The 18,474-nt window shown below is 37.0% G+C and overlaps 2 protein-coding genes across 2 annotated transcripts; both read left to right on the top strand.

The window, feature by feature from the left end:
- The first annotated feature begins 3,898 nt into the window (after window positions 1-3,898).
- Window positions 3,899-8,818, top strand: si:ch73-127m5.2 (uncharacterized protein LOC561202 homolog). Its single transcript, XM_067429244.1, has 4 exons — window positions 3,899-4,034; window positions 5,228-5,917; window positions 6,268-6,397; window positions 7,829-8,818. The coding sequence occupies exons 2-4, from the start codon at window positions 5,281-5,283 to the stop codon at window positions 8,238-8,240; spliced, it is 1,179 nt and encodes a 392-aa protein (XP_067285345.1). The 5' UTR covers window positions 3,899-4,034; window positions 5,228-5,280; the 3' UTR covers window positions 8,241-8,818.
- A 575-nt stretch (window positions 8,819-9,393) lies between these two features.
- Window positions 9,394-17,409, top strand: si:dkey-21e13.3 (uncharacterized protein LOC100150043 homolog). The gene is made up of 5 exons (XM_067430012.1): window positions 9,394-9,638; window positions 9,718-9,822; window positions 11,573-11,695; window positions 12,511-12,636; window positions 15,737-17,409. Exons 1-5 carry the CDS (start codon window positions 9,593-9,595, stop codon window positions 16,210-16,212), a joined length of 876 nt encoding a protein of 291 aa, XP_067286113.1. The 5' UTR covers window positions 9,394-9,592; the 3' UTR covers window positions 16,213-17,409.
- Window positions 17,410-18,474: the final 1,065 nt, after the last annotated feature.

The following is an 18,474-nucleotide window of genomic DNA, read 5'->3' as shown; positions in this document are numbered from 1 at the left end:
GCAGATTTGGATGTTGTGTGTGGAGTGATGAATCACAGTGAAACACGAGTTGCATGGCAATGAGCGGTGTCTTGAAAAACTGGTAATAAATATAATAATAAATGCATCTCTACCACGGTGAAGCACGGAGGAAGAGGTGTCATTGTGTGGGGAGCCTTGTTAGCTGCTTCATCACTGTGAAAAGTCATTTAATGCTGTGGAGCACAGGAGATCATTGCAGAATGGCTTGCTTCCCACAACTGAAAAGTTGTTATCTAAAGGGGAATGATCAGATATTATTTTTCAACAAGACAATGCTCCTGTCCAAATTGCAAAGACAGTCCATCGGGCTCATGTTTTGTCCTGGTCAGAGTCCGGATTTGAACCCTAGTGAATATTTGGTCTCACATTAAACTCAAAATAACATTGATTTTCATTAACTGTTTAACATTGAGTGGATCAACACTGACTCTTCTTCCTGTGAAAAGCTGTCTGCAAGTTTACCCACACAGGTTAAAGATTTAAAGATAACAAAAAAGGCAAGGCTATTCCCTGATAAGTTACTTTATATACAGTATTTGTGCAATTCTTGCTAATTTTCTGACCAGTGACTGATTCAAATGGTTAAGACCATTAAAAGACCGCTTCATATTTTGCCATAGCCCTTTTTTTGCCATAATGTCATAATGCTTTGTAAAGTATTTCCTTTTTTACACAGCCACACAAAAATCCACATTGCCACAGATTTGGGGGTTCTGTCTGTCTTTACCCAGCAGCATCATCGCTCTATAGCAGCCAATCCTCATTCAGTTGGTATGGTAACAGATAAGAAAGAAAACGGAATAAGCCTTTTTTTCCCGTCTGCATACTGTTAGATATTAAAGTAATAGTTCTCTCATGAACATTTGTTGACCCCTATGTTGTGTATTTTTCTTCAATGGAAGACAAATATATGATTAAGTCATGCACCTACAATAACAATATGTACATATTTAATAGGCATATTTATTTGTATTCATATAAACATGTTTATGTGACTTTTATATTTTATATGTCTTAAAAGTACATATTTATTTGTACTTTTTTATGCTTGCAGCCTTGGTCACCATCCACTTTCATTGTAAAGAGCAGCATTATTTTGCTGAACATTTCCTTTTATGTTTCACAGAGGAAAGAAACTAATATTGGTTTGAACTTGAAGCAACATTCATTTGAGGAGAAACACTTTACAATAAGGTTCCCATTATTAATGTTATAACTACATTCGTTAACATGAACAATACTTCTAAAGCATGTATTCATTTCAACAATAATATCTGTTAATTAAGGGACTTCATTAAATCTATTTTATAAACCCATAACCCTTTTTATGAACCAAATTGCATTGCTTAGTTAGTGCCTCTGAAATAAATCAAGATGTTTTTTGTCTCTGAGCATGAACTCCATATTTTCCAGTCACAAATATGTGCCATTAAAGCCGGATGTATCAAATATGATACTCAACAGACAACACATATGCAAACTTTATTTGAGATTTTCTCTAAAGGTTCAATAAATGCTTCAAAACCATACATTTTTCAGACAATTATGTTATGCTATAAAGGGTTAACTAACATTAACAAAGATGAATACATAATGCAACACATGTGCTGCTCATTGTGTTACTGGTAAATGATTTGATGAACTATTCCTTTAAAGATTAGCAGTCATTACAGCCAATGAGTTCATGGGACAAATCACACAACATGGTGAGATATTAGTGCTAGATATTAGATATTTGTATCAACAATTTGGCTTATTCAAACAACTAATATGTATGCATCATTTTTGTGAGTTTTTTTTTTTAAAACAATCTGTTATGTTAATTATCACATTAATTATTTTATATTTAACTGTTATACAAAAACAAAAAGAGAATGCAAACCTTGTGTGTTCTACATTTATGAATATCATTAAAAAATGTCTAACATGACACTGACTTCCTTATTCAGTGAAATATTTATAGTTAAATACTAAAATACTTAGACTTCCCTGCTTCCTCTATCTGTATCCTTCCCTAGAGTTTGGCAGAGAGACAACAGCAGAACGTTTAGCATTGGCTGCCGCAGGCACTCTGGATGCTGTTGTAAGATAGCGTTTGAAGTGGCGCATGCTGTCAAAGATGCGAGCAGCCTCATTGAGGGTTGTTCTTCTCTTAATGGAGGATCTTAACTACATTACTAATGTACCGAGCATCAATCGTGTTTCACAATAAAGTAGTTTAGAATGAGAATGAAAATGATTTGCTCCATTACGGCTTTGAAAATAACCAGTTAAATATGTTTGAGATTAGATAGATAGATAGATAGATAGATAGATAGATAGATAGATAGATAGATAGATAGATAGATAGATAGATAGATAGATAGATAGATAGATAGATAGATAGATAGATAGATAGATAGACAGACAGACAGACAGACAGACAGACAGACAGACAGACAGACAGACAGACAGACATGGATGGATGGACGGACGGACGGACAGACAGACAGACATGGATGGATGGATGGATGGATGGATGGATGGATGGATGGATGGACATAGATAGATAGATAGATAGATAGATAGATGGATGGATGGATGGATGGATGGATGGATGGATGGATGGATGGATGGATGGATGGATGGATGGATAGATGGATAGATAGATAGATAGATAGATAGATAGATAGATAGATAGATAGATAGATAGATAGATAGATAGATAGATAGATAGATAGATAGATGTGCTACTGCAAATGCCTATTCACAGTTGCACTAATTTTTGCATCTTATTCAAAATCTGTTTGCATCCAATCACAAGAGCACCACAGAGGGCTTTTGTCTGCTGATCAAAGAAAAAAACCCTCCTCTAAAATAAGCTGAAATATCAGCTTCAAAAATGCATACTAGGTATTTAATTTGATGCATGTATACATGCAAGATTTATAGCCTGGGCATATACAAAGGCCACAAGTAATGAGTCCTGGCAGACCTTTGATTTATATGTCAATCTGACCTGACACGCCTGAAGCAGAGGTTGCTGAAGAAGGAGATATTTGTGCTTTTCCTGCACATATTACATCCGTCTCTCCATCTCTAGTCCCCTTGCGCCTCCTGCGCTGCTGCTGACACTTCATTTGTGACCAATAGATAATGGGCAGATATATGAATTCTCTGTGTCAGGAGGCAACAACAGAAATTGGAGAGACATCATCACCTCTCTTCCCATGGAAACATCTCTAAACAAATACTTTCATTAATAGCTCCCTGGTCTCATAAATCTCTTCCACTAGCAAGATTATCAAGATAATGGGTTTGGCTTTAATAATTAGCACTTAAGACTAATTGTCCAACGAGCTGAAAACGCAAATAAACATTGCAGCTTTGTGATGGGCAGCATCTAATGAGACCGAAATAAAGCCATTTGAGAAGAAATACTGCCATCTAGTGCACAAAAGAAGTAGCTGAACTGTATAAAAAACAACATATCCTAAGTCCAAGAATGAGTTTCTTCTGTAAAGTTCCCATTACTATTAAACCAAGATGTGATCGATACTAAGAAGCGAGTGCGACCTATTATATTAACAGGAAAACTCATTTTTAATATCAAATTTGATACAAATATGCATCCACGGTGCGCTTAACTTAATCGTATTTCAACATTTCTGCATAATAACTCAAAATCATTTCAAATTCACTGCATGCTTTTGTCAAAAACATTGTGTGACACACATGAAGACACCTGGAAGCTTTGTTCACGTCCTACCATTTTAAGCTCCGGATATTCCGCCTCTTTTCTCTGACGTAACATGACTTACACAGACCTCCCCGAATAAGCGCTTCCAGAGAACATGATTGACACCGAAATTTGCCAATGAGCGTGCGAGCTTTGGCAGCTATGGCGTCTGTGCCGCGTCTGCTGATTTGCAACCCGCCGAAATAGGATCGGTGAAGAAGGGGGACCTTCGAGCGGTTCGCCATGGACTGTTCTAGGATCAGTAAGGTTTAAATACGACTCTAACCATAGAGCGGTAAGTAAGAATACTGTCAGTAACTTGTGTCTGATTCAAGGTTATGGTTCGTAACCAGAACAGTCCGAATAAAACGGTGGTCTGGACGCTTTTTAGCACATGAATACGGTGGAATATCAAGTTTCAAACATGATGGTGGCTTTGGCCTGTCCTACTGTTGATCAAAACAAGTAGATTATCATTCCTCTTAAAGTCAACACTGACTTATACATGCTGTATGTGTATTCTTCTTTATGTGAAATAGACGCAACATTATATCACATACTCATACTTTATCAAATGCATGTGTTGCAGCAGCCAAATTTTATTTACTGGGTGGGTTTTAATGCTCAAGAGTGTGGAAGAAACACACCATCGCGCGCTCACACGCACGCGCTCCAAAGTTCAGCCGTCTCTCGCAGATGGGACGCTGTCAAAAATAAAATGACATTTGGGCTCACGTTCTCACCTGTATATTAATTTGACAATATTTATCTGAAGTATATGATACTATTTTTATGTTTTAAAACATCACCAATGTAAGCATAAGGCCATGACCAATGTTTTTTGTTCAGTCTCTTTTGCTATTTTATTTATTATTTGGACAAGGCACGTAAAATGCATCTTTTGTATCAAATTAAACAAATTTAAAGAAATTATTTAATTTGGGGACTGGAAAAAGATAAATTCTGCATTTGTTTTACTAGACAAGATTTGGAAGGATTTAGGATGTATACCATATAACCGAAAATAATTAGGATTTAATTCACATTAATAAATTAACGAACATAAGAAGAAATTGGCTCTTTTTAATTACTCTCTTTTTTCTTTTCTTTTTATCTAGCAGCTAATGTTGTCAAAATGTCACAAAAAAAAAATTAAATGTCTGAATACTACCAAAAAAGCTATAACATCGGAAGTTAAATGAAAATAATTTAGTTTACTTTCCTAATACATGTTCCCAAATTGTTTGCATTCATGAACTTTCATCAAAAATAAGAAACTTGGCTCTTATTTTAAATCCCTCCCCTCTCACCATCTTTTATATACTTTTTCTCAGTCTAATTGATTCCGGATAATTAAAGTCTACATTTTATTTAGTCTTATTGAATATCCTATTTCACTTCACATTACTTAAGTGTTGATCTTTTTGAAAAGTATATGTAACATATATCTGTCTAACTACACATTTTTAACATTTTCTTCTTTGTTAGATAAAAAGTTGCATTAAAGAGCTGATGATTATTGTGCTGTTGTGAGGGTAAAGATGGATCCGTCTGGAGGTATGCACATGAATGTTCCCCAGAACAGTGATGTCGTCCACGTCTCTGTGGGTAACCCCATTATAACCATGTATCAGCCGCAACCACAACCTCCAAACATCGCACAAATCATCACACAGCACGTGGTATCTCAAGAAGTCTCCTGTCATGCTGTACCGCACACAGTCCCGTCGCACATCCACATGCCAACTCACATCCAGACTCAGTCACATGTCCAGCCTGCTCCACATCTGCAGACCCCACCTCAAGGCCATATGGAAACACAGGCTCATATTCAGACTCAAGGCCATGTATCAACACAATGTCCGTCAGAAGGCCAGAGTGCCGCATCCTCTCAAGATGCTGCAGGGAATTCACTGCAAGTCCCTTTTGCAGAGGTAGCCTCCCTGCTGGACCCTAACATGAAGAGCTCAAAGGCTCGCAAGTACCAGATCCTTTATGAGGAGGTGAAGAGGAGACTGGAACCGCCTGAGAAGATGTCTCTCCGCTCTCTGGCTGCCTACACGAGAGTGAGTCGGGGTCCGGCTAGTAAGAAAACACTCTTAGAGTCCCTAAATGTCTTTGGACTGTCACCAAGCACCAACACAGCAGTGTCCAGTTCCTTTTCCAAACTAACTGAAGGTAAGTGGCCCACACACTTGGAAGAAATTAAATATTCCTGTTGAGATTTAATGTTGTTCCAAACCTGTATGCCTTTCTTTCTTCTGCTGAACATAAAATAAGGTATTTTGATAGTTTTAGTTTTTTGGACATTGTTTCAGACCCCATTGAATTTCATTGTATGGGAAAAACACTAAAACTATCAAAATAATCTTATATGTTTTGCAGATTAAATACTAAGTCAGATAAGTTTGGAACAATAAATGATGACTGGATTTTCATTCCTTTTAACCACAACATCAAATGATTATAGACACTAGGTTGAAGCAAAATAATTCTACATAACTAAATGTTTTTTTTATTATTTTCAGGTGACACAGCGGCCCTTTGCAAAGACATGAAGGATTTTGCACTGCAGTATGTCGATTATGAGAATATGGCTAAACAGTTGCTACCTGAATCAAACCAGGTGCAGCACTGGTCAAAAATCATTGAAACAAGGTAAAGTACTATATGGCCCGTAGAAAGAACAATAGGGTTTGTTCACCCTTGGCATGTTTGTTTCTATTAAAACAAACCCTGGTGCAATTGCTCTGTTAGTGCGGCCCATTTGAATAAGTGTGAATGCTGCATTTCGAATCCTGGTGTGCACCAAACAAGCGGACTAAGACTGCTGAAAACATGGTTTGGTGCGCTCCAGGGTTCAGATGGCAGCGTTCACACTTATTCATATATAACCGCACTAACAAAGCAATCGCTCCAGGTTGAAATGGGAACGCAACACTGACCAAAGACATATAAACAAACCAAAAACAGGATGTGATGTCACTAGGTACAACCCTAAAAAAAAAAAGAATGCTCTAGAATACCCATTTTTTTCCTCGTTATAGTCGGGATGTTGCCCATCACCGTTTGGTACAGGAATCTGAACCATGTCTCCTCGCTGTAGATCATTGTTTGTGTGTGTGACAGAGGGATTCCTGACACTATTTTGACTCCTTTACTCATTTTATTAGCTCTTCATGAGTTCTCAGCTCCACCATAAACCATCATAATATGTACACACATACAGCGAGAGCATTTAGCCCAGAACACAGCATAGTTTTGGATCTTCAACAAGTTCCGTCGCAAAATACTACACAAGTCATAAAGGCCTTTTTGTGTGCGTGTATGTGTGTGTGTATCTTTAGGTTCGGTGTTGAAAATTAAACTGTGAACCAGTATGAAAATGCTTCTTTTTCTCTCAGTTTTGGCCTTCCGTCCACCGTGAGACAGCATTTTTATTCACAAAGACAGTTTTTCAAAAACGCTGTTTTTGTGTTGTAGTGTGAACTGAAGACTGAGGTAATTTGAATCATGTAACACACATTGAACAAATAGATATGTATGTTTATATCACTATTGTGCCTGTTATGTGCCATTCACTTTCACTCAGTTACTAAAATGTTACTTTGTACACTTCATATCACAGTGAATGACACTGAATGACAGAAAATGTTGCATTTGCTGTACTGCAGGAAAACATAAAAGCAGTTGCGTTTTAGACCAAGCATAATAATTGTGAGTGAATGGTAAGATTTTTTGCTACGTAAAATGATCCTGCCAGAAGAATTGCGTGATAACTTTATGATGTCTGTTTCATCTGTAGCTATCATCTCAGTGAGCTTTTATGAAGGTTTACGCATTTGCAGTAAGGTGAATTCGGCGCTCTCTGACATTTCAATGGGGAAGAGAAACTTTTGGAAAATGCTTGAAAACACTTTTGTGGACGTAGAGCGTTTTAAAACGAAAACTTAGTTTTGAAATCTATCCGGGTTCATGTATTATCCCGTCCAAAAGAGCCAAGAGAATTGAACTACAAGTGTGAACACCCAAAATGGTTCTGCTTTGATTCATAAAGTGATTTTGTTTTTGTTTTTTACTGTTGAACAGGAACTATCTCGAGGAGATGCGAAAGATTTTTAACGACCCTGTGAATACCCGCTTGTTCTCCAATGTTACTCATGGTCTTGGTAACGGCATGATGGATGTGGCTCTCGATATCATAGATACCGTCATTGACCGACAAATCCGAATCCTCTCAGGGAATACGGACCCAAAACCCGAACCTCCAGTGAGAAGGATTCGGAAACGCAACCGCAAGCCCAAAGCCATCACGGAAGATGGCAAACCTAAAGAAAAGGGCAAAAGGGGACGGAAGAAAGGAAAACAGATGCGGCTGGATTCTGTTGTTCCTGAGGTTCAACAGTCCACAGAGATGGAGAGCAGTGTGTTAACGCTAGTCTCTGTAGGATACGAAACCATATCCAGTGGACTCAACCCCACCAATGCAGGTCTTGCATAATGTCACGTGTCTGAGAGGCACACAGAGACACTGTGAATTCTGAGTGCAAAAAAAAATTTCATAGAAAATGTTAGTTTTATAAACATTAGACTTCTCTGAAGACTGAATATTTTCTTTTTTTTTCTCACTTTAGTCAATCAAGAAAATCTTATGGGTCAGAGTGTGTTCAGCAGAGATGTTTTGATTTCACTTTACCAATCACATGTCACCCTCAACCATTTGTTTTGTTGTTTGTGGTAAAAAAACAAATGTACACAGACAATATGTGCTATTGAAGTAGCATGCAAGCAAATCTTTTTTTTTTCGAGCACTGTCGTATTCTCATGAAATTGATCAAATATCAGTTTCTGTTAGTCTCATTTTAGAATTTTATCTCTGTTGTACTTAATCTTACAATCTCCGAGCAATTTAGTTTGACTAAGAACATATCTTCTCTTGGACATTGTTGGATTTCTCTGACTATTTATTTCCTTTTTCTGTTTGTGTCTGATCGTGTATGTGAACGACTATACCTGTACTCGGAAAGTTTTGCAGATTTCTCATATGCTTGTATTAAAAGCATTACATTTTGTAAGCAATTTGTATATTTATTACTTTTTTGTATTGCTTTGCAGAGCAAAGAAGGATCCACTCAAATGTATGAATTTGCCATTTCTATTGCTTATAATCACGGTTAGGGATTTGAACAAACCTTAAGTATTAAAGTTTGGAGCGTTGCTTATCTCGCACACAATCCAGAAGCAATTACATAGCATGTTATCATTTATTTGTTTTATACATCCTCTCAAATATTAACAATAGCAAACTGTTTTGTTTTCAATTATGTTCAGTTCAACAGCTTTATCTTTTGTATTTTCACAAAAGATTTCCTTCACAAAAGATTTCCACCACAAAGCAGCTTTTCTGAATCCCTGGCAAGCATGCAAAGAAAATCCTCACCGTGGAGTCAGTTTTGTAGCTGAGCCAATGACATTGTGTGTCTGTTAGTTGTTCCACTCTTTCTTCTGCCCTCTAGGAGACATTCGATGATGGCGTGCTGCAGTTTACATTGTCACCTACAGGCGGCCTGTCCACTGTGAGGCATTTGTTAGACTGAGGATTTGGAGTGCATTAGTGAAGGTCTAAATCAGAGCAGGCATTGGAGAGGCAGGGATTGAGAGGAAGAAAATAAACGAGTGAGTGAGAGTTTGTGTCGGAAACATACATGTGTATATACAAACCGGACAAGCAGTTCGGGGACACAAAAATATATAGAGATACAAAGCAAGAGATGGAGATGTGTGAGATTTTAGATTTTCTGAGACACGATCAGTGCTGAGAATTAAAAGGTCATCACAACCTCACACAGACATATGGACAAGATGGGGGCCAGTCGTCCACTGCCCAGTGCGCCCAGGGGTAAGTAGTAACAGCAGACACAACACAATAGGAAGACTGCCTGAAGGATGTACATTTTTTACATTTTCTTTTCTCTCAGATTCATTAAGTGCTGCAATAGAGGCCATCAGTGTGAGCACAGAACTTGTAGAGGAGGAAATAAAACCCTATTTGGACACAGTGCTGAATGTTGCCATTGAAAGAAGTGAGTATTTCATGTTTTTGTTATGTATTTTAGGATTTTGATGAGTTATTTGGGTGTCAAATGTTTGGGACCTGTTCAGGAGCCGGATCAACAATGTACCTGTAGTTGTCTCGGTGCAAATGTTTAACTAAACACTCAAGTTATGTCTAACTAAATGTCTAAATAAACTTGAGAAAGAAGTGAATCCCTATGAACATGTATAGTACTAGTTGAGAGCTTGTTTACCAAAAGCCAGTCCCTCTGAGCGTTATAATATTTTCTGACATTTATGTAAACATTAAGCGTTTATAAAGTAGTTTCTTTTTTTTTCTTTTTTTAAATCAATTTAAAAAAAAGTCAAATCTAAAAGCTTGCTTGAACTAGTTGGATGCAGAATGTGCCAGCACTAGTGTGAGGTCTGAAAGCTGCTTAGTGTGTATTGCAATTACACTTTGGCTTTAGACATTACTATTTACTAAGTTGTTTTGCTTCTTTTTTTGGAATACTCGATTCTGATAGCTCAATCACAACACTCTGTGGTCGAAAATTTAGCATAAGTACTTCCAAATGTGTCTTTTAAAGCTATGCTATGTGCATATTTTTTCTCTTTCTTCTCACATATTCAAATAATTAAAACTTAAATCAATGTTTGATGTGTAAAAAGCAGGATAATGTACAGTCTGATTATGTACTGAAATTATACAATATCACGTCAGGCTTATTTTACTATTAATGACCAGCTGACTGTGCATTATCCCTCGCATATCACAAATCATTTGGGCATTGGTGACAAACCATACTTAATATGTCATCGATGGCAGCTACGAGAAGGATACGCAACTACGAAAACAGAGACGCTCTAATCCGCATTTGTCTCTGTGAGAGCCATTGAGTGACAGGAACGATTAGCTAGACTGCTCAGTTGTACACAAGCATCCAGATGGCCAGCTGTGAGTGACCTTTGTAGTTCATGGAAACATAATTTGTTCACATGTGTGCACATTCACTTGGGACAACTGGATAATGGTCTAGCTTGTTTGAAACAGTTGATCCAATTTGTTGATCTTTTCAAACGGATGGGCTTGTAATGTATACAGTGCCGTACAACTTTTTAAAATTTAATTTAAACAAAATGTCCTTGTTACAATGTAATTATACATTTAAGTACTGAGCAACATTATTAAACAATATGTACTTATATACTATAGGGTTATGGTTAGGATTAGTGTTTGGTTTTGGGTTAGCTGAATGCAATTATGCATTTATATGAAACGTGTAACAAGGGCACTGTAAAAACTTTATAATAATTTTAATGAACCAAAAACTCATGAAGTCATTTATAATTTTAAAATAGATTGCACAAATGAATGCCGTTCTTAACTATTTATTTTATTAATCAAAAATGTCAAGTTTTCAACTAAAATATTAGGCAGCACAAATGTTTTTAGCGTTGGTCATAATGAGAACTGCTTCTTAAATTACAAATCAGCATATTAGAATTAAAGACATATTAGCACTAAAGGCTCATGAAGACTGGAGTAATGATGTTGAAAATTCAGTTTTACCCTCGCATGAATAAAATACTTTGTAAATTATATTTACCGGTAATTAGAAAGTATTGATAATTGTAATAATATTTCACAAGATTGCTATTTAACTGTAAGCAGCCTTAGTGATTTATTTTAAAACAATAATGCATTTTCCTGATCCCAAATTTTTGAACAGTAGTGTATCTTGATTGTTTAGAATGATAGTGTTTTCTCTGCCCTAGAGAAAGGCATATCTGAGCAGGTGGTAGAAAGTGGGATTCTCCCTGTTATTGCTCAGATTTTAAGAAGGAAAAGCACGCTCACTACTCACACGGCCAGACTAGTATCTGAGCTGGCTAGAGACGGTAAGAACAAATATTTTATGTACCAATATAATGTGTTTGGGGGTAGTTAAACATTTGGGCTGGTATTGAAGCTGAAAGGTTAAACTCAATAGGGGATCAATGAAAAAGATCTTGGCTACACCTTAAAGGGATAGTTCACCAAAAAAAAAAAAAATTCTTTCATTAATTACTCACCCTAGTCCATGTGACTACGGAGGTTCAACCTTAATGTTGTGAAATGACGAGAATAATTTTTGTGTAAAAAAACAAACAACAATTTCTTCTCCTCTGTGTCTGATGCTGTTCACATGAGCACCACGATGAATGTGTGTTATGCTGACGCAAGAGCATCAGAGACTGATACAGAATAGAAGAAATTTTTGAATAAAGTCATTATTTTTGGTTGTTTTTTGCAAACAAAAAATATTCTAGTTGCTTCATAACATTTAAGCTTGGACCACTGTATTCACACATGGACTATTTTAACCATGTCTTTACTACATTTCTGGACCTTGAAATTGGTAATAAAATTACAGGCTATGAAGGGGTCAGAAAGCTCTTGGATTTCATAAAAAATATCTTAACTTGTGTTCCAAAGATAAACAAAGGTCTTACATGTTTGGAACGTCATGAGGGTGAGTAATAACATCATTTTTTTAAGGTAAAAGTGTCCCTTTAACCTGGTGGATTGTCCCTGAAATGACTTTAAATTGCTGTGGACAAACTGCAAATCTTGAAAATAATGGCTTTTTTCATAAACCAAATGCATTAACATCTAACTGTATAGTTAAAGCTGAGCACTTACTCTTTTGATTATTCTATAATTTCTTCTTTAGCTCCTGTGAGAGAGCAATGCTTTGAAACAGGCATTGTGTCTGCCCTTGTTACCTTACTGCTAAACCAAGACCAAGACCTTCTCCTTCACGTTAGCCAGGCCATCGCCAGGATCTGCTATAACAGCAGTGAGTGGACCTGAACTTTTGCTCTTGTTCTTCTAGTCATACTTTAGTACTTTAGACTCAGATTTTAATTCAATTTGAATCCCCCTATTTGCGATAACATAAGTATTGATCCCCAGTTCATCTGTATCAGAGGCGATTTTAGGATTTCCGCCTGAAACCATAAATCTGAGATGATTTGCTCAGAAGAATGGTTTCAGAAAATTGTTTACATATTCTAGTAGTTTTCAATTTTTTGTTTTTCAGTGGTAATGGTGGTGTATTTGGCTGCCTTTTATAATGATTACACTGGAACAGTCGTTCACATAAGAGAAGTGGAGCTTTCAGGAGCTGTGTGTGAACATTGGCAGATAATATTTAAAGGAACACTCCACTTTTTTGGATAATAGGCTCATTTTCCAAGTCCCTTAGAGTTGAACAGTTGAGTTTTACCATTGAATCATATAAGACCATTAGCATCGGTGCTCAAAAAAATGACCAAAGACTTTCAATATTTTTCCGATTTAAAACTTGACTCTTCTGTATAGTTACATTGTGCACTAAGACCAATGAAAAATGAAAAGTTGCGTTTTTTTAGACCAATATAGATAGGAACTATTTTCTCATTTCTTCATAGGGACTTTGCGGCCATCATGGGTGCAGTGGTGCAATGATATTACACTGCGTCTGAAAATAGGCAAACTTCCGTCAACATAACCAACATGGCCATCTGCTTGCACAGAGAGCCTGCCTTGTAACCATGGAAATGTTTGTGAGGAACGATTCAGAAGAAATTTACTTTGGTGCAGATCCCGAACCGTATTTGAACTGGAATAACAGTTACACTGAAGACAAGCTTTTGAAATGTGAAAGAGAAAGTGTGGCTGAACAGACTATAGGGCAGAAGGGACGAGGAGAGCAGATTTAAACTAGTAAGTCAGAGAAGAGTCAAAATTAAAGGAAAAATTGTCCATAGATTCAGTTTTCCAACCTTTTGATTTTGACTAACGTAATATGTGAATGAAATATGCTGAGACGGTGCTGCTTATTATGAATACAGAGAGAATGCGCGCACTCCGCTCTTCCTCTTTGTCACTCAGTTAACATGCGCCCTGTCATCTACATCACTCATAAATCACAACAACTGATCAAATAAGGAATTGACGGGACAACAAAATTTTTGGCGGGCGCCAAATAATTTTCAATGCAGGAGACACGCTCCGAAGCCTCGGCACAGAACGTAACATCACTAACGTAGTATTTTGTACCACAGAAAATGTGTAGATAAACGATACCAACAATTCCACATTCTATTTTAATCAAACTATACACTACCTACTATCCCAGGATAGTAGGTAATCAAACTATACACTACCTACTATCCCAGGATGTCCGTCGATAAAAGAGTAGGGGTGTAACCCCGGCATCCTGGCCAAATTTGCCCATTGGCCCCTGTCCATCATGGCCTCCTAATAATCCCCATATAATGATTGGCTTAATCACTCGGTCTCCTCTCCACCAATCAGCTGGTGTGTGGTGAGCGTTCTGGTGCAATATGGCTGCCGTCGCATCATCCAGGTGGATGCTGCACTTTGGTGGTGGCTGAGGAGATTCCCCCCTTCTATATGTAAAGCGCTTTGGGTGTCTAGAAAAGCGCTATATAAATGTAATAAATTATTATTATTATTATTATTATTATTATTATTACCTCACCAGAACTCTACCGCAAACCTACTAATGTTATACTGGATATCCGTGGAAACACCTACACTCAGTGATTGCATTCACAGGTAGCTAAAGACAACAGCAATGCTTTTCAATCTGGTCGTTCAAGCTAACTAAAAACTAATAATGTAATACTTACTGCCATGGGGGATGATACACTTCGCCCTGTCTGGCCATATCCTTTAGACGCCATACCGTGGTAACACTGTTCATGTTTTCCAAATAGTCATCTGGTCCCAAATGCTTTGAACAAGCACCCAATATCTTGTTTGAAGTATATATATATATATATATATATATATATATATATATATATATATATATATATATATATATATATATATATATATATATATATATGAAGTATTAGTATATGGTGTTTTAATATCTGTGGACCACTGATTCTTTTGTTCCTTGTTTTTTGTTGGTATTCTGTGAAACATTATGGTAGAATACACCTTCAACTCACTCACAGCCTTTTACAACACACAGAGCCATGGCTAATTGAACAGTACAACTACACAAACTTAGTGCCGGTCAGATTGGAAGTTACCTATGTGAGGACAACTTTCAGGCACTGCGTAATATCATTGTGTCGCTGCACCCATGGTACGGCTGCAAAGTTCATGATTCTTATGCAGGAATGAGCGAATAGTTCCTATCAAAATCGGTCTAAAAATCTAAACTTTTAATTTTCCGTTGGTCTTAGTACAGGATGTAACTACAGAATAGTCAACTTTTAAATGGGAAAAATATTATCTTTGAAAAAATAAAGTCTCATTTTTGAGTGTGATGCTAATGGTCTAATAGGATTCAATGATGTATGCTAAAAGTGCTTCCGCCAGATACGGAGATCGACTAAATGGATTAAAAACTGTTTAACTGTTTACTTCTAAGGGACAAAAAAAGTGTTCCTTTAAAGGGATACTCCACCAAAAAATTGTAATTCCTCATATGGTTTTAAACCTGCATGCATTCTGTTCTTCTGTGAATGAAAACACAAAAGAATGTATCTGAAGAACATTTGGAACCAAACACAAATTGGGAACCCCCTTGACTTCCACTGGATGGACAAAAAACAAACAAACAAACAAACAAAAAGTAAAGAGTAAAAAGAGTAAAAAAGGACATATTTTAGTTTCAGTATCCCTTTAAAAATCTGATGTGATCTCTTTTCAAATTCTCTGAAAACAGCAGCTCCCATGAGCTATTCGAGGTTATTTTACTCCAAATCCCGCCATTAAGTATTATACAGCTTGTGAGATTAAGAGGTGTAGAAATCCATTGCAGATTTTTAGGGGGCTGAGATGAAAAATAGGGAGCTAAGTAGAGCCTAAAACCATTTATCTTGATGCTGACCCTGGAGTTTGGGATGTAAGTGTGATTACTCTCTTGTCAGACTTGCAGCAAGAGCGATTCCTGAGTCTCGGAGCTGTCCCACGACTGGTGTTGGTTCTTCTCCAGCACAGTGAAAATGAGGCACTGCTGAGCTCTTGCCTTCTGGCCCTCTGTAACCTGGCTGACATGGGTGAGGAGGACGGCTCCATGCTTTCCTGGGAGGAAGGGGCAAATTTCGGCGAAGGGGAACGTGTTTTCCGCGGCACCTCGCGTTACTGTTTCGGCCTCTCTTCAGCTGTGACGATGGTCAGGCTGAAACAGTGGACTAACGGCCAGTACTCTGTGGCAGTAGAAGTGCTTCAAAGGTGCTCCACAATGTTGTGGGGTGCAAACAACAGCCACCAGAATGGACACCGCTTACAGAACTTTGCCCACCTGGGCAGCTGCCCTAAATTGTATAAAGTTATCAAATGTTCAGTGAAGAACATACCAAGAAACAGAAATCTGAGGGCAGCAGTGCTTCATACCCTCTTGTGAGGCTTCATCATAGTGCTTTTGGACATATTAAAGAACGTCTGAGGTGGCCTAAACAGGTGATCTGGTTTAAACCATGTCCCGACATTTTAAGGAGCTCATTTCAGCCAGTTTAATTAGAGAATGGATCTGAAAGCAACAAAAATCTGAAGATTACCGCTCTTGGTTTCCTGAACCAATCGAGAGTCAGAATCACAAGCCAGGTCACAAGACACGTTGTGTCCAGGCAGTTTAAGTATTGTAAACACTGGCTGCGTAGAACATGACAGCAGTTGGATGCGGAGCTGCAATCTGCTAGCCTTTCTGAACTCTGTGATTAGTCCATAAGAGGCCTTACAGTAGTGGATTATCCAGACCCAGTGTTAAGGGTCAGAGCAGCTACATTCACCCAGGTCTCAATATGCAACCATGTTGCAAAATGCACCAAGTGAAATAGAAATGTGAATTATGTTTACAAACTTGATCAGGTTTACACAATATTGGGTTTTAAATTTCATAAAAAATAAAATAAAAACTGCTAAAATGGCCTATATACATATTACCTGTATGTAGGCACGGCAGGGTGGGGGATTTTACACTGTGTGGTTCCAGCAGACATGGAAAAAGTGAAAATATTAAGGGAATATTAATATTGTGTGACTAGATTTTGCTTTTGTGTTGAGTAAAACTGGCTCAAGCTACACTACCTTTCAAAAGTTTGGAGTCTGAAATGTCTTAAATGTATTTGAAAGAAGCCTCACCAAATTTGCATATATTTGATCAAAAGTACAGTAAAAACAGTAATATTATGAAATATTTTACAATTTAAAATAACTATGTTCTATTTGAATATATTTTATATGTGCACTTTTTTTTCCTACGATGGCAAAGTTAAATTTTGTCACATGATCCTTCAGAAATCCTCTAATATTCTGATTTGACATTTTAAGAAATATTTCTACTACTACTAAAATGGTGGAAACCAAAACGTGTTTTTTTATTAAAGGGATAGTTCACTTTGAAATTAAATTTTGATATGTTTTAGCTTACCTCATGGGGATTCGAGATGTAGGAGTATTTGTTTCCCCAGTAGTTTCAGTTTTGATCATTTTAGGTCAAACTGTTCTTGTCTGTGCCTCACATAATGCAGGTCTATGGTCACCACCTCAAAGAGCATACACAGAGAAGTCCAAATTAAACAATCCCCCATCGTAAGTACACACTGATGGCCTAAGACACGAAACAAGCAGTTTGTGTGAGAAAGCGAACAGTATTTATATTGTTTTTACCTCTTGTACACCACAGGAAACACGCACGCGCGCCCTCGGATCAGTCGGACGTAGTGGAAATACTGTTCGCTTTCTCACACAAACCGCTCGTTTCGTGTCTTAGGCCATCAGTGTGTACTTACGATGGGGGATTGTTTAATTTGGACTTCTCTGTGTATGCTCTTTGAGGTGGTGACCATAGACCTGCATTATGTGAGGCACAGACAAGAACAGTTTGACCTAAAATGATCAAAATTGAAACTACTGGGGAAACAAATACTCCTACATCTCGAATGCCCACGAGGTAAGCTAAAACATATCAAAATTTAATTTCAAAGAGAACTATCCCTTTAAATAAAAAGTTCAAAAGAGCAGCATTTATTTCAAATAGAAATCTTTACTGATATTATAACTGTTGTCACTGCCACTTTTGATCAATTTAATGCATCGTTCATGGATAAAAGTATTAATCCCTAAAATAAAATAAAATAAACTTACTGACCCCAATCTTTTGAACTGCAGTGTATGTCCATCAGTTTGTAAGTGAATCATTCTTTCGAATTGGCTATTTTCAATTAATTAATCAAACCTCAACACTGTAAAAAAAAAAACCTGATTGCCTTAAAATTGAGTTCATTAAAATGTTTTTTTTTAGTTAATACAATGAACATTTTTGAGAATTGACAACCTTTATTCAAATATTATTAAAAATCTTTTGTAAGCATAATGGGTAATTGTGTGTGTGTTATTTGTGATGATGCAGTGAAACATGCTAAATGGTGCTATTTTCATGATTTATCACATTTTTTATGTGGTTCAGATACAATTATATTTTCAGTTTCTATTTATTAAACCAATTTCCTTCATTATATCAACTCAACTTTTTAATTTCAATGAACTCAATTTTTTAAGGCAACCAGGTTACTTACTTTTTTTAAGTTAAACCAACAATCATTTTCTACAGTGCAGTGTACAGTAGGACAAGAGGTTTGGAAATGGATGGTTGAATGCAAATCAG

The sequence above is a fragment of the Pseudorasbora parva genome, chromosome 21, assembly GCF_024679245.1.
Source record: "Pseudorasbora parva isolate DD20220531a chromosome 21, ASM2467924v1, whole genome shotgun sequence".
Taxonomy (NCBI): Eukaryota; Metazoa; Chordata; class Actinopteri; order Cypriniformes; family Gobionidae; genus Pseudorasbora; species Pseudorasbora parva.
Note: the sequence above shows the minus strand (reverse complement) of the source record. Positions and strands in the feature narration are given on the sequence as shown.

Bases quoted from the DNA above. Each gene is read 5' to 3' on its own strand.
- si:ch73-127m5.2 (XM_067429244.1), top strand. From the start codon at position 5,281: ATGGATCCGTCTGGAGGTATGCACATGAATGTTCCCCAGAACAGTGAT. The intron at 5,918-6,267 runs GTAAGTGGCCCA...TATTATTTTCAG, and splicing joins CTTTTCCAAACTAACTGAAG to GTGACACAGCGGCCCTTTGC. The intron at 6,398-7,828 runs GTAAAGTACTAT...ACTGTTGAACAG, and splicing joins TCAAAAATCATTGAAACAAG to GAACTATCTCGAGGAGATGC.
- si:dkey-21e13.3 (XM_067430012.1), top strand. From the start codon at position 9,593: ATGGACAAGATGGGGGCCAGTCGTCCACTGCCCAGTGCGCCCAGGG. The intron at 9,639-9,717 runs GTAAGTAGTAAC...CTTTTCTCTCAG, and splicing joins ACTGCCCAGTGCGCCCAGGG to ATTCATTAAGTGCTGCAATA. The intron at 12,637-15,736 runs GTGAGTGGACCT...CTCTCTTGTCAG, and splicing joins CAGGATCTGCTATAACAGCA to ACTTGCAGCAAGAGCGATTC.